This window comes from Mytilus californianus, unplaced genomic scaffold (genome assembly GCF_021869535.1).
Source record: "Mytilus californianus isolate M0D057914Y unplaced genomic scaffold, xbMytCali1.0.p SCAF_9, whole genome shotgun sequence".
NCBI classification, from domain to species: Eukaryota; Metazoa; Mollusca; class Bivalvia; order Mytilida; family Mytilidae; genus Mytilus; species Mytilus californianus.
The window spans coordinates 21,151,752-21,163,988 of record NW_026262745.1 but is presented as its reverse complement, the minus strand read 5'-3'; the positions used below and the strand labels follow the sequence as shown (position 1 = coordinate 21,163,988).

General features: G+C 31.4%; 1 protein-coding gene across 1 annotated transcript in view; it reads right to left on the bottom strand.

Moving 5' to 3' along the window:
- Positions 1–1,867: 1,867 nt before the first annotated feature.
- LOC127715309 (glycine receptor subunit alpha-2-like) overlaps positions 1,868–12,237 on the bottom strand; it is a 30,872-nt gene continuing 20,502 nt past the window's right edge. Inside the window, exons 4-9 of the mRNA XM_052221346.1 lie at positions 9,023–9,090; positions 7,987–8,213; positions 5,094–5,176; positions 3,433–3,564; positions 2,724–3,106; positions 1,868–1,986 (exon numbers count right to left, since the gene is read on the bottom strand). Of these exons, the coding sequence (XP_052077306.1) occupies positions 1,951–1,986; positions 2,724–3,106; positions 3,433–3,564; positions 5,094–5,176; positions 7,987–8,213; positions 9,023–9,090 (929 nt within the window). The 3' untranslated portion in view covers positions 1,868–1,950. The remainder of the gene's footprint in view (positions 1,987–2,723; positions 3,107–3,432; positions 3,565–5,093; positions 5,177–7,986; positions 8,214–9,022; positions 9,091–12,237) is intronic.

Genomic DNA, 12,237 nt, shown 5'->3' with positions numbered 1-12,237 from the left:
AATAAGTTTGATCTATGACACAATATAAATACAATATTACTAAAAAAAAAGATGTAGGAACAGTGTCAAAAAGACAACTCTAACCTGGGACAAAATGGCGTTAAAGTCTGGATTCGTATGGCGATGATACTTGCATAGCAGGTGGTGCTTACATTGTCGACATTTCTGGTATCCTTCCCGTAAGAGGTTCATGTGATTCCCGCACTTTTTTATGGCCCACTGCAGCTTCGTTTTTGGGTTGCGTCACTTTTACCATTCTTGAGGTATATCCCTTTATAACTTTATATGCAAGCGGGGACATCACATGTGTCCTATGAACACATTCTCTATTTATTTTATCTTAATTTTCTGATTCAAAATGAATTAAGAAGAACTGATCATCGGTAAACTACTGGTACCGCTTATTTTAACGATCCCTTCTATTCTGTTGAAAGTAATTACTTTCGAATCTACACTACGCTCCCACAACATCCCATTCCAAGAAAGTTTTTTGATTAAATAGGATGTTTTTTTTCGAAATACCTGATTGTAAACATATTTGCTGCATCTCAAATAAAGCCTGATTCTTGATGAAAAAGATAAATGTATTAAATTATTTGTGGTATGATTGTTTTTCATTTAATATAAAAATAATGAGATATGGTATGATTGCTAATGAGACAACTATCAACCAAAGTTCAAATAAAGCGGATATAAGCAATTATAGGCAACCGTACGGCCTTCAACAATGAGAAAAATCCATACCGTATAGTCGGCTATAAAAGGCCCCGACATGAAAAATATGAAATAATTCAATTGAGAAAACTAACGGCCTAATTTATAACAAAACATTATACGAAAAACAAATAATGCTTGTTTTTGTTTCATGTTATTTCCTTTAATCAACCCGTGTTTTTTCTCGTGTATTGCTTTACATTGTAAAGCTCATATATAACATATAAAATGTATCGCTATCCAGTAATTTACACACGACATTTGACTTTCAGGTCTTAGTTTGGTTATTTGTGTATTTCGTCAATTTATTAGATTTTTTTTTCTGTATAATACCTATTTGATGAGTCAAGCACTTTTCATCTGATTTTTTAGTTTGTTTTAAAAATGTGCTTTTACACTATATTCATGGTTGGGCGAGGGTGAGTGCTCACAAACAAGCGTTTGACAAAACATTGCAAGGTAAATGCTTGACACCGGTTTCATTGCGTTGCGCATGACACGTGTTTCTGGAATGACTAGCATTAAGACCAACATTTTTCGAAGCCAAAGACATAAAGTAAATTATGAGCATCAAACCCATTCCGTAGAGGATAGAATGGTAAATGATAAGCACTATATAATTATATAAAGTAAGAACGGATAAAAACAACAAGCTCAAAAGAGACTGAATGGCATACTTGATACTCATGGGAATAAACGACAAGATTTCATTTATTTCACTTATCAATGTACGTTTTCAAGATAATAACCAAAAACATAAATGTGTAATATATCATTTGAGGAATAGATCATTGAATGATTTGGTCATGTTACGGCCTGATTTATGGTAAAAACAATTAACAAAAAACAAATACGTCTTTGAAAACTGCACGTTTCAATATAAAATTTAAAAATGGAAAAAATAGTCATTTCAATATAATAACTCCTACAGTATAATAATTTGTGCTCAAACTATATAGTGTTTGTGTGTATAGGTCTGCAACGGGACTTTGTACATTTCTGGTCACTTTTCAAAATAAATACAGGATATAATAGGTACTCTGTAGACAGCTTTTTATTTATATAAGCAACAAAGGCACACGTGGAATTTAAACAATTAGAAAACGAAATAATTACATGATGAGTTAAGGCATGTGAATGATGAGACAAATATGATCTCAGTCAAATATATATACAGTCCAGTAGATTACATTAAATAACAAAAATAGCAGAGGAAAGATAACCCTTGATATCTTGTCAACGTTCCGAGCCTTTTCTCTGTTGGCCATATTTCTGAAAAATAAGTTGATCCTCGATGCAGTCTGATTCCCAGTCTAAAATTATAAACATGATCAAAAGACGGTTACTTATGGCAATAGATTGATATGAAATGAATTAAAACAATAATCTGGGCGCAGTTTTTCTGAACAATTTTTTTTTATCTAATTTTACTTTCTAGATATGCATGTATTGGAAACGATTGTTATTATAATAAAAACGAGTTTTATGTACGAAGATAAATTTTTTGGCAAAATTGCTTAATTAAGAAGCATCAAAATGCGAAAAAAAAATTGTTTTTGCGTTTTTAAAAGAATGGTTTCCAGTTAGAACTTGCAATTGTCGTTTCAGGGAAGGCAAAATGTACGTCGTCGCTAAAGCTTCGAATTCTGAACCTTCTTGTACTGACTTTTACTGAACATACAGGATAACTGTATATTTGCCAAGTTACTTGTATCAGATCGAAAACATAAAGACACGTGTAGCAAAGTGAGCGCTGTTTTAATGACTCCTATGAAATCTCCTGTGTATTTTTAAGTTAATATTTTCTTTAAATATTGATAACATCGACGGTACCAATTTTTCTGGATCAGTAACATGTATATAAATTAACTTTCATACTTAAACAGAATTTCTTATAATTAAGCAAAAATTACTGGTTCGTCTTTTAATTTTAACTTAAATAATCGAAGTAAGTTAAGTTTAATGGAAACAGTATGACCTGTCACATTCATTAGACAGAACTCTATTACCTTTTCTGGAAGACTTCGTCTTATATGTTCAGTTTTGTTATTAGTTATATCTACTACATGAGATTGTCTCCTTTGTTCCACACGTGATAAAACGTTAACATATGCAAATTCTATCAATGCTGCAAATACAAAGCACAGACATGACACCATCCACACATCAATTGCTTTGAAATACGATACTTTCGGTAAACCGGAGCTTTGTGTTGTCATAGCTAAAACCGTGAGTAATCCGAGTGATATTCTTGCAGGCGTAGCATCAACACTAATCCAGAATGATACCCATGATAATATAACAACAAGAATGCTTGGCACGTATATCTGCAGCAGATAGTAGTCGTACAAACGATCCAGTTTAATGTTCATTTGTACACATGAGAAATTCACTAAAAATAAAAATGGTTTAACTTGAAATAGGAAACTGTATTTGTACATGTTAAACGCTAATTATATATTAGTTAAGGAATTCTTGAGTGTGTGCAAAGTTGTATTTGTCACTGTATGTACAGTTTAGGATGAAGACAAAAATACAATTTCAAAATATTATAAAACCATCAAAATTATAAAAATCTCAATTAACGTTAAAGTTTGACCCTTTTTTGATAAACTACATTGTTATGTTCATGTATAAATCCTGCGAGAAAAAAAAAACGTGTCTTAGAAACAAATATTTTAATATCTAAGAAAGAGAGAGAGAAATTCATCAACATACTTCCAGCATATTGTTTGTCACATTTGAATGTTTTTATACAATCAAGGCTGAATTGTGATAAAATGATATCTTCTTTCTTTTCTACTGCTTCTTTATACCATTGTAGTACCAGTGTCTCGGACGTGTAGCCATCTAAAAATAAATACAAATAAGAAACAACACCCTATTACCGGCTTTCGGTTCAGTAGGTACAACAGAAACTGTGTAACCGATTGCTCTTAAAGCAATTGTTTTCATTATTGTATACTGCAGACATATGTCTCTTTTTTCGATTGTCATTGCAATACAATGGATTTTTTTGCAATCGTGTACAGCAGAAAAAAGTCAAATAACAAAAATACAGAACTCCAAGGAAAATTCATAACGAAAAGTCCATAATGATTATTAAATGGCAAAATAAAAATCTCAAACAAATCAAACAAATGGAAAACAACTGTCATATTCCTGACTTGGTACAGGCATTTCCTTATGTAGTAAATGGTGGATTAAACCTTTTTTTTTTATAGTTAGCTAAAGCTCTCACTTGTATGACAGTCGCATAGAATTACATTATATTGACATCAATTGATGAAGACTTTGATCTGTGTTACCTATTTTATTTGGCGTACTTATAGCTGGTAATAGGATGTAAATTTTGCTGACGAGATTGTGTTTCAAGCAAACTAAAGTGGAGACATTTTCAAGTGAAAATATCATATCCTACGTAAAATGCAAATAAAAGAAGCTTCAGATGACATAATGGTATTCGTCATCGTCCGTGTGTCAATTTTTTTTCCGTTGAATATTAAAAAGAAACAGCTCGTCTGTAGCCTATTCGCTAATAGAAAACAAATCGGCGTGAATATTTCATATGTAGTCTAGGTAAAGCGCTGTGATTTTAAACCAGCAACAATCTTACATGGCTTTGGCACTATAGTTTGACACCTTGATTAACAAGAATAATATGGAAAGTTGTATTTCTATACTTGTGTATACTTTGTATATTTCAAGTATACTAGTTTTTTTGAAATTACGTGTTTGTTCGGTTACATTTTAGTTTTATTGTGATTGTACTTTACCATGACTAATTAACGCTATAAAACATTGCTCTTTATTTCCATATTTAACCCAGTATGTAATAGTAGATTTTAATTGTAGAAAGGTATGTTAAATATCACATATCAGATTTGTTTAAGTTGACTTATAACTAATATGAGAACGACTATTATCAGCACTGTTGGTAATAACTAAACTGTTATTTGAAATACACATCGTACCATGCTGATCACATTTGAGCTTAGTTATGATTTACTTTTTGAATTAAGTTGATAGCATTTTAAAATTGTGAGTGTGGATATATGTCATGCCATTTTCGCACTATTGACATCCTTTCGGGTATTGTGCTTTTATTCAGTTTTCAATTTAATTTATATTTGATGATGTCTTTCCGTCCAATTTTAAATCTTGCTAGTAGGTATTGAGCTGGATTAAAGTCTATGCACCATTGTCTAAATAAAACAAAGTAAGGAGATGTTGTACGATTGTCATTGAGATGACAAACCGTCAGAGACCTAAGGACAAATATCTGAACAACTTAGCCTTATATTATTTCATTCCTTCATTAAGAATTCATTCTATGGTAAGGAGTATCTTTTGGAATTATAGTGTAACACAATACTTACAGCTTTCTATTATCAACGGACAAATTTGACTGTCTAAAGGATATTTCAGTAGATCAACGTCACACGAAAAAGTTCCAGATATCCTGAAAAAAAAACGGTAAATGCTTATTATAATAACTTGGTATGACAAAACAACACGTCCATTTATTCTCAAAGTGCCAGAACTAAAAGGTGTAATCGAAAGAAAAAAAAAAACAAAACCAATATGAATAATTTTCTAGCTAAAAAAAATATTGGAATGTTGATCTTGTATTGTCATATCGATCATTTACTTATTATTCATCAAAGATACCAGCTACCAGCGGCTCTTTTCACAAAAAATCTTAAGAGTTAAAAAACTGGTAAGTCATACACATTTCAGTATAACTTACGATCAATTTAATTTCAAAATTTCAAAATAACGCTTGATTCCCCATCCCTCCCCCTCCAAACATCCAAATCATCAGCACAATTGCCAACACTCCTATACCATTCGCGCTCACATAGATAGATAGATAGATAGATAGATAGATAGATAGATAGATAGATAGATAGATAGATATTTTTTTCTAAAAATTACGAAAACTTTACAGTCTAAAAATTATCGATAGATAGATAGATAGATAGATAGATAGATAGATAGATAGATAGATAGATAGTTACTTTTTTCTAAAAATTACGAAAACTTTACAGTCTAAAAATTATCGACCTAAAAAACCTCTCCTTCTGTCTAAAATAGATTTGCAGGTTTTGGCACATTTGTATATAACATTAACGTTTTGGGACCCCAACACAAAAGACAGGTTCTCACGATTCGTAAACATATTAAAATTCTCATCTTCACTATTTATGTATTCATAAAGTTCGTTCCTTAAATCGTCATAAAGCAGACATTCAAGTAGTACATGTTCCTCAGTTTCCATCTTACTATCACACATAAAGCAAGTCCGTTCATGTATTGGTAAACGTTCGTAGCGCCCGGTTTCGATTCGTATAGGTGCAACCCCACACCTGGATACCTATCAATTTAGATTTGAAAATTTACAAAAAATTTAATTTGTCACATGATATTTTGTGATAATGCTTAAAACGCGTAAAATAAATAATAATAAACAATTATACCAAAAGTTCTCCAAAACAAAAGAAAATCAGTAATCTGTCAAACCAAAACGAATTTCGGCTGTAAAAGTGATGCGTCTTGTAAGGAAACAGTCAGAATATGAGCGTTAAAGAACCTTACAGCAATTCATGAAGTGACCCGTGGATGCATGACAAAATGGTCCCCTTTCAAAAATCAACCCATTTTGAAGAGCCTATCGTCCTGAATGTGCAAGAAATATTTGTTACTGGGCGTTAATCAAACTAAAGTGAAACAGCTGGAGGAAAAGCAAAGTGTCAAAATTCACAAAACACACAGACGTATCAGCTAACATTCCAGAAAAAAAAGAAGCAAAAGAATAAAATCAGTGAAGATCAAAGCCTTGTTTGATCGGTTTAAAGGGAATAAAATGCCAAAAAATCAAAAACTGCCTCACGAAAACAAGAGCTGAAATAAAAATATTTGTTTTATATCCTACTCTGTAATTTTTTTTCACTGAACACATACCATTGAGGTGTATTGTCCGGTATTTGCCGAGTGACGTCGAAATGTCGTGCGATAAAGTTGCGGAAAGGCATGCGATAATAACCGGAAGCAGTTGATAAATTTTTCATATCAGCCTGCTAAGCACCATTTCGGAAAATATGGAATTCACGTTCATTTAATGGTATTATCATACTGTAAAAATTATAAGTTATTTACTCTAAGTATATGATAAGAAATGTTATTCACGTTGAATAAGAGTGAATATTAGGCTTGTTTTATCAAGGTGTGAGAGGTGGTATCATACATGACGTTGTGCATCACATTCCTTCTTTTCCGTTCTAAATATGGACATATACATTATTGGAGAGGACGATGTTCTCAAAGTGTCAAGATAAAAAGCCTAAATAGATGAATTATTTGGACAAAGGACATTGTTTTTGCATATTCTTACAGTAGCAAGAGTATTTTTATTCCGTTATATGAAATATGATATCATTGCGTATGCCATAATTATATCAATTGTTTGAGTTGTCCTTTCTGTATCAATTGCTTGAAGCAGACTTTTTTGTCTCTGTAGTATCTTATATTTCAAAAAGTATTGCGATAAAATGTAGATTAAGCTATTTAAATTTACACCCTGAACGGACGTTTGCCCCTTCTTGCTTATAATGTGCATGAACACTAAAGTTTGATTGAAATATATGATGTTCTGTTATAAATATGTTGTCAATACTACATAGTAAAAATTTTTACATCACCAGTTTATTGATTTATGATTCCTACAGTCATATTTCAATTTCACTTAACTTAAATAAAAGCGACTAGTTTTATTGAATTCAAATTAGTTTTTTGTTAACTTTGCGTAAATGATCATTCTTTGCAAATAGAACAAATCCCATCAGTAAGCAAACAAATGAAAATCTATTAGTGGTATTTTTCGTACGCCAAAAAAAAACCCCAGAAAACAGCTTAATAATCAATACAATATGTTGTTTCTGTAATGTATGAGTTGCCCAGGATAAAAAGCGAGAAATCTGTTGGATAGAGATAAAACTGTGCCTATCAAAAAGCTATGTGTATCTTCGGATCATAGATTAGTTGTAAAGGTTCTGTAATGTGCATAGATCTTATCGTATATTTCCGTTCCCATTCCGACCGGTCGTGGCTGCGTATTTATACATCCAGCATAGCCAGACGGATGCCCCATTTAGTGATGGTTTTACTGTCGGAACGGTCCAAAAGTGACCGTATTTTATACCACATTTCACTCTTCAGTTCTAATATATAAACCATTCAATATAACATGAGTACATGCTAACTAAAAAATACCTGATGCTGTAAAGTATAGACCCATCGGGTTGTATGTGTAATAATTTATTTGGCACTACTACATTGTGAATAGTTGCTCGTTTCTCATTCAAAATAAACAAGTCCGGAACCCATACTCCGTTAATTGACTTAGTGTTTAGTTGTAAAGCTGGAACACCTTGTATACGGTCGTACTTTAAACGTTTGTCTTTCCATCTTTGTCGCAGAAATATGCTCATTGCAAAATCCTGAAAAGTTGATTAAACTATCTTTTTTAATCATTATACCTTTGTTTTTTTGACACGCACATTACAGTTGAAAATTAACCAGGAAAGTCCCTTGAAACGAGCAAACATGATTATTGTTTATAATTGCAGGTTGTTAAATTTTGATCGATAAAAATGTTGTTTGTTATAGTAAGTAAGTAAGTAAGTAAGTTATTAGTTTATCAAAGTTACCCTGCAGTAAAAATGTGTTTAATTCTAAATCAAATTTCAAATTCCAACTAATGCTCTTATTATGTTTTTGATTTCAAATATGTAAGCCTCGAGCATCACTGACATTAATTGTTAAAATGCACATCTGGTTCAATCAGTAAAATTGGTACCGTTAAAGTTATTATACTGATTATGGTTAGTGAGTACATACTCCCATATAATAATTAAACATCAATAATTGCTTTTCAATATGATTGGTTCTTCTTGCATTGCTTTTCAGTATGATTGGTTATTATTGTTTTTACGACAGTTCATCTAGAAAAGACACTTTTAACGTTAACTCATCACAGTCGGTACGTTTAATGTTGCAGATCATATTATCCATTAGCGATGTAATTTCTTAAAGTCAATATTTTAAATGCATTCTTATGTTAGTAAAACAACCTGTAGCGGCAATCAGATTTCCAGTTTCGATTAGCCGTACGTGTGTTATAAATGTTATTATATGTTCTATAATACGTGTATACATCGGAAATTTTACTCCTATTATAGAAATTATTAGATAAATAGAAATTAAGAATTATAAATGAAATGAGGCCATTCCAACTGTAATGTTTTACCTTTGATAAATCACTCATTGAATCAATGCTCAATATATAAACTTGTATTTCAACTGTCAATGGTTCATCTAAAATAAAGAAACACGACCGATTATAAAAATATAATTGAATGTAGAAGGTATTTGGATGGAGGAAATTGTTCATTTCTTCTTGCTATCATAATTATAATTTTATAATGTACTTGTTTGAAATTAATGTTCTCCGTTGCAGTAAGGTGACTCTCTTCTGACCAAATGTAAAACTAAACAGTTGTAGGTTTGGATTATACTACAACCCCTACATGTAACAGAACGTGTCACTTTAAATTGCATTTGAACTGTGTTAACACAGAACAAGTTCTTGTTGTTTTTATGACAGGTTATTTTGCATAGAATTTTATGAAACTTTAAAATTCATATTGCTTCTGGTCGGTCTGCTTTTCAAATACAAAAATATTTTGAATAGGATAAGAATGACGTAGTATTTAATTATATTGTCTCTTACCTTTCTTCAAACTCATTTAAAGAAACTGTAATTTGAGCCTTGCTTGATCAATTAAATATTTTACATTTGACATAAGTAACATGTATACATTCTACTCACCATTATTATAATTCGGTGGGATGGCAGGATTATAATCATCAAACATTGTTTTCAGTATTAAATCTCTGAAATAAAAGATATCAAAAAATCGATGCAACTATGATATAGAATTTGTCCAAAGTTATGGAAAGAGTTCTAGATGTCTTTTGACATATACTTTGTATTAATAATTTGTATTGTTTGGAAAAATAACCGCAGTACTGGTCGAGGACCAGTTACCGTGTTTTACAAATTACCGTCACTCGCCATTTTTTCAACAACGGAAGCGTTGCGTAACAATAGCAGACTGCTGATATCTTCAGACAAGTATTTTAACTTCATTTGTAAAAGATCCGTTTTTTTTTTAATAAAACAACCCGATGCATTTGTATGCATCTGTCCTAAGTCGTGAGTTAGTGTTTCTCGTTTTTCGTTTTTTATATAGATTGGACCGTTGGTTGTCCTGCTTGAATTGTTTTACACTAGTCATTTTGGGGCCCTTTATATCTTGCTGTTCGGTGTGAGCCAATATTCCGTGTTGAAGGCCGTACTTTGACCTATAATTGTTTACTTTTTACACATTGTGACTTGGATGGAGAGTTGTCTCATTGGCACTCATACCACATCTTCTTATGTCCAGTTAAGATAGGGAAATGCTGAATTGTCTGAGTAATTGGTAGATTTTAAGGGACATACAGTTTACATTTAGAGTATGAAGGAGTTCTTTTAAATCAATTGTCATCATTGGGATGTGTTTCGTTGAATTGGCATGCGTTCTTCTGTTTTTGATACAAAAAAAAAAAAAACAACAAAACATAACATCAATATCCGAATTAAACGTAGATACTATCATTTAAGCTTTCATATATCAAATCAGAGCCTGACTAAAAGAAGTCTGTACTGATTTCTCCCATAAAAAAGAATGTATATCAAAGTACTTCAGCGAACGTACATTTTGATCTCTTTCTTGCGAAAACCTAAGTATTATTTAAAGTCTATTTCGGTAAAAACATTGCGGCAACATCATAAATTACTATATATATTGCAAAAAATGAAAAATGAAAATATATCGATCTTATGACACAATGAACCATTCATTGAGGATTAAGTAAGGGTCTCTATGTTTTGCCTTGTGTTCTATTTGATAATTCAACGTTTGTAAATTAAAACAGTATAGTTTAATCCATCAAATAAAGAATGATCAAATGTTGTGACGTTGATTGTAAAACAGAAAATAAACATTTATACCTGTGTGTATTGTTTACTGCTAATGAGGGAACTAAAATACAAAATGCCCAAAAGATAATGAACAGCATTATACTCATAAGCTCTGCTTGTTTTAATCCTGTAAAATAAACAAAACATACTGTATTTATTTATAAAAATGAACCTCGTGTAGTCTTCTTCTGACATATGTACATAGGAGCAATTCAAAATATCTTTAAACACGTGTTTGATTTTATTAGAGGCTCCAAAGATTCCTTATTGTTTAGATAGTAAAACATGACAAGACGAACGTCATCATCTAAGTTCAGTTGGTTTTTTTTTGTGTTGTTTTTTTCTTTTTTGGCGCCATTTAAATATTCTTTCCAATTTATACAAATGTTAAAATAATAAGTCTGTTTGATTTATGACTAAATCCTATTTGTGTTTATAAAATACAATATGTTTAAACTAAACCTTGTTATTCAATCTTTATTAAACGAGTGATACAATATAGAAAAGCACATTGAACTATGTCAACAATTGTAGATCGCCCATATACAATTTAACATTATTAATGGTCATGTCCCTTGCTTTAAAGGGAAAATTTTGACTTATCATCTTCATATGTTCGTTATATCATAACATGCATTTTCGCCAAGTTTTACCAATGCTTGACCACTGATACTTAAAAGACGAAAATTATGAATTATTAATTTCATTTATTGGATTTTACCAGTGAGATGTGACGTTTTTTTTAATAGGGCATGACGGGAGTTGAATTAATTAAACTTAGTTAGGCGGTATGGGTTCCATGCACATATCTGTTATAACAGATGTGACCGACTTGCACTACAGTGGAATCACGGCTTCTGTTGTTATAGTACACACCAAAAAGTATTAGGTTAATTTGATCTCTGTGCCATAGTTTATCTCATTGACAATCATAGCCAACATCTTTTTATTTTAGAAAAGTCGAAAATCTTGAATATTCTGTAAACAATTTATGAAGCTTGATCAAGACATAGATTCACTCTGATATCGAACGTTCTCTTTTCTACTATTTTCACAAATGAACCGCTAAAATCAGGAATTTGGCATATGACATTTATTTGATATGCTCTGTTTGTATATAATTCAAATCATTATCGAACTATTTCAGCCTTTTGGACTTTCATCTTTAGAATTCCCATTGCATTACATATCTATGTTATTTATATATAAAAATAAGAAGATGTGGTATGATTGCCAATGAGACAATTCTCCACAAAAGACCAAATGACACAGACATTAACAACTATAGGTCACCGTACGGCCTTCAACAATGAGTAAAACCCACAACGCATAGTCAGCTGTAAAATGCCCCGAAATGACAAATGTAAAACAATTCAAACGAGAAAACTAACGGCCTGACTTATGTACAAAATAATGGACGAAAAACAAATATGATA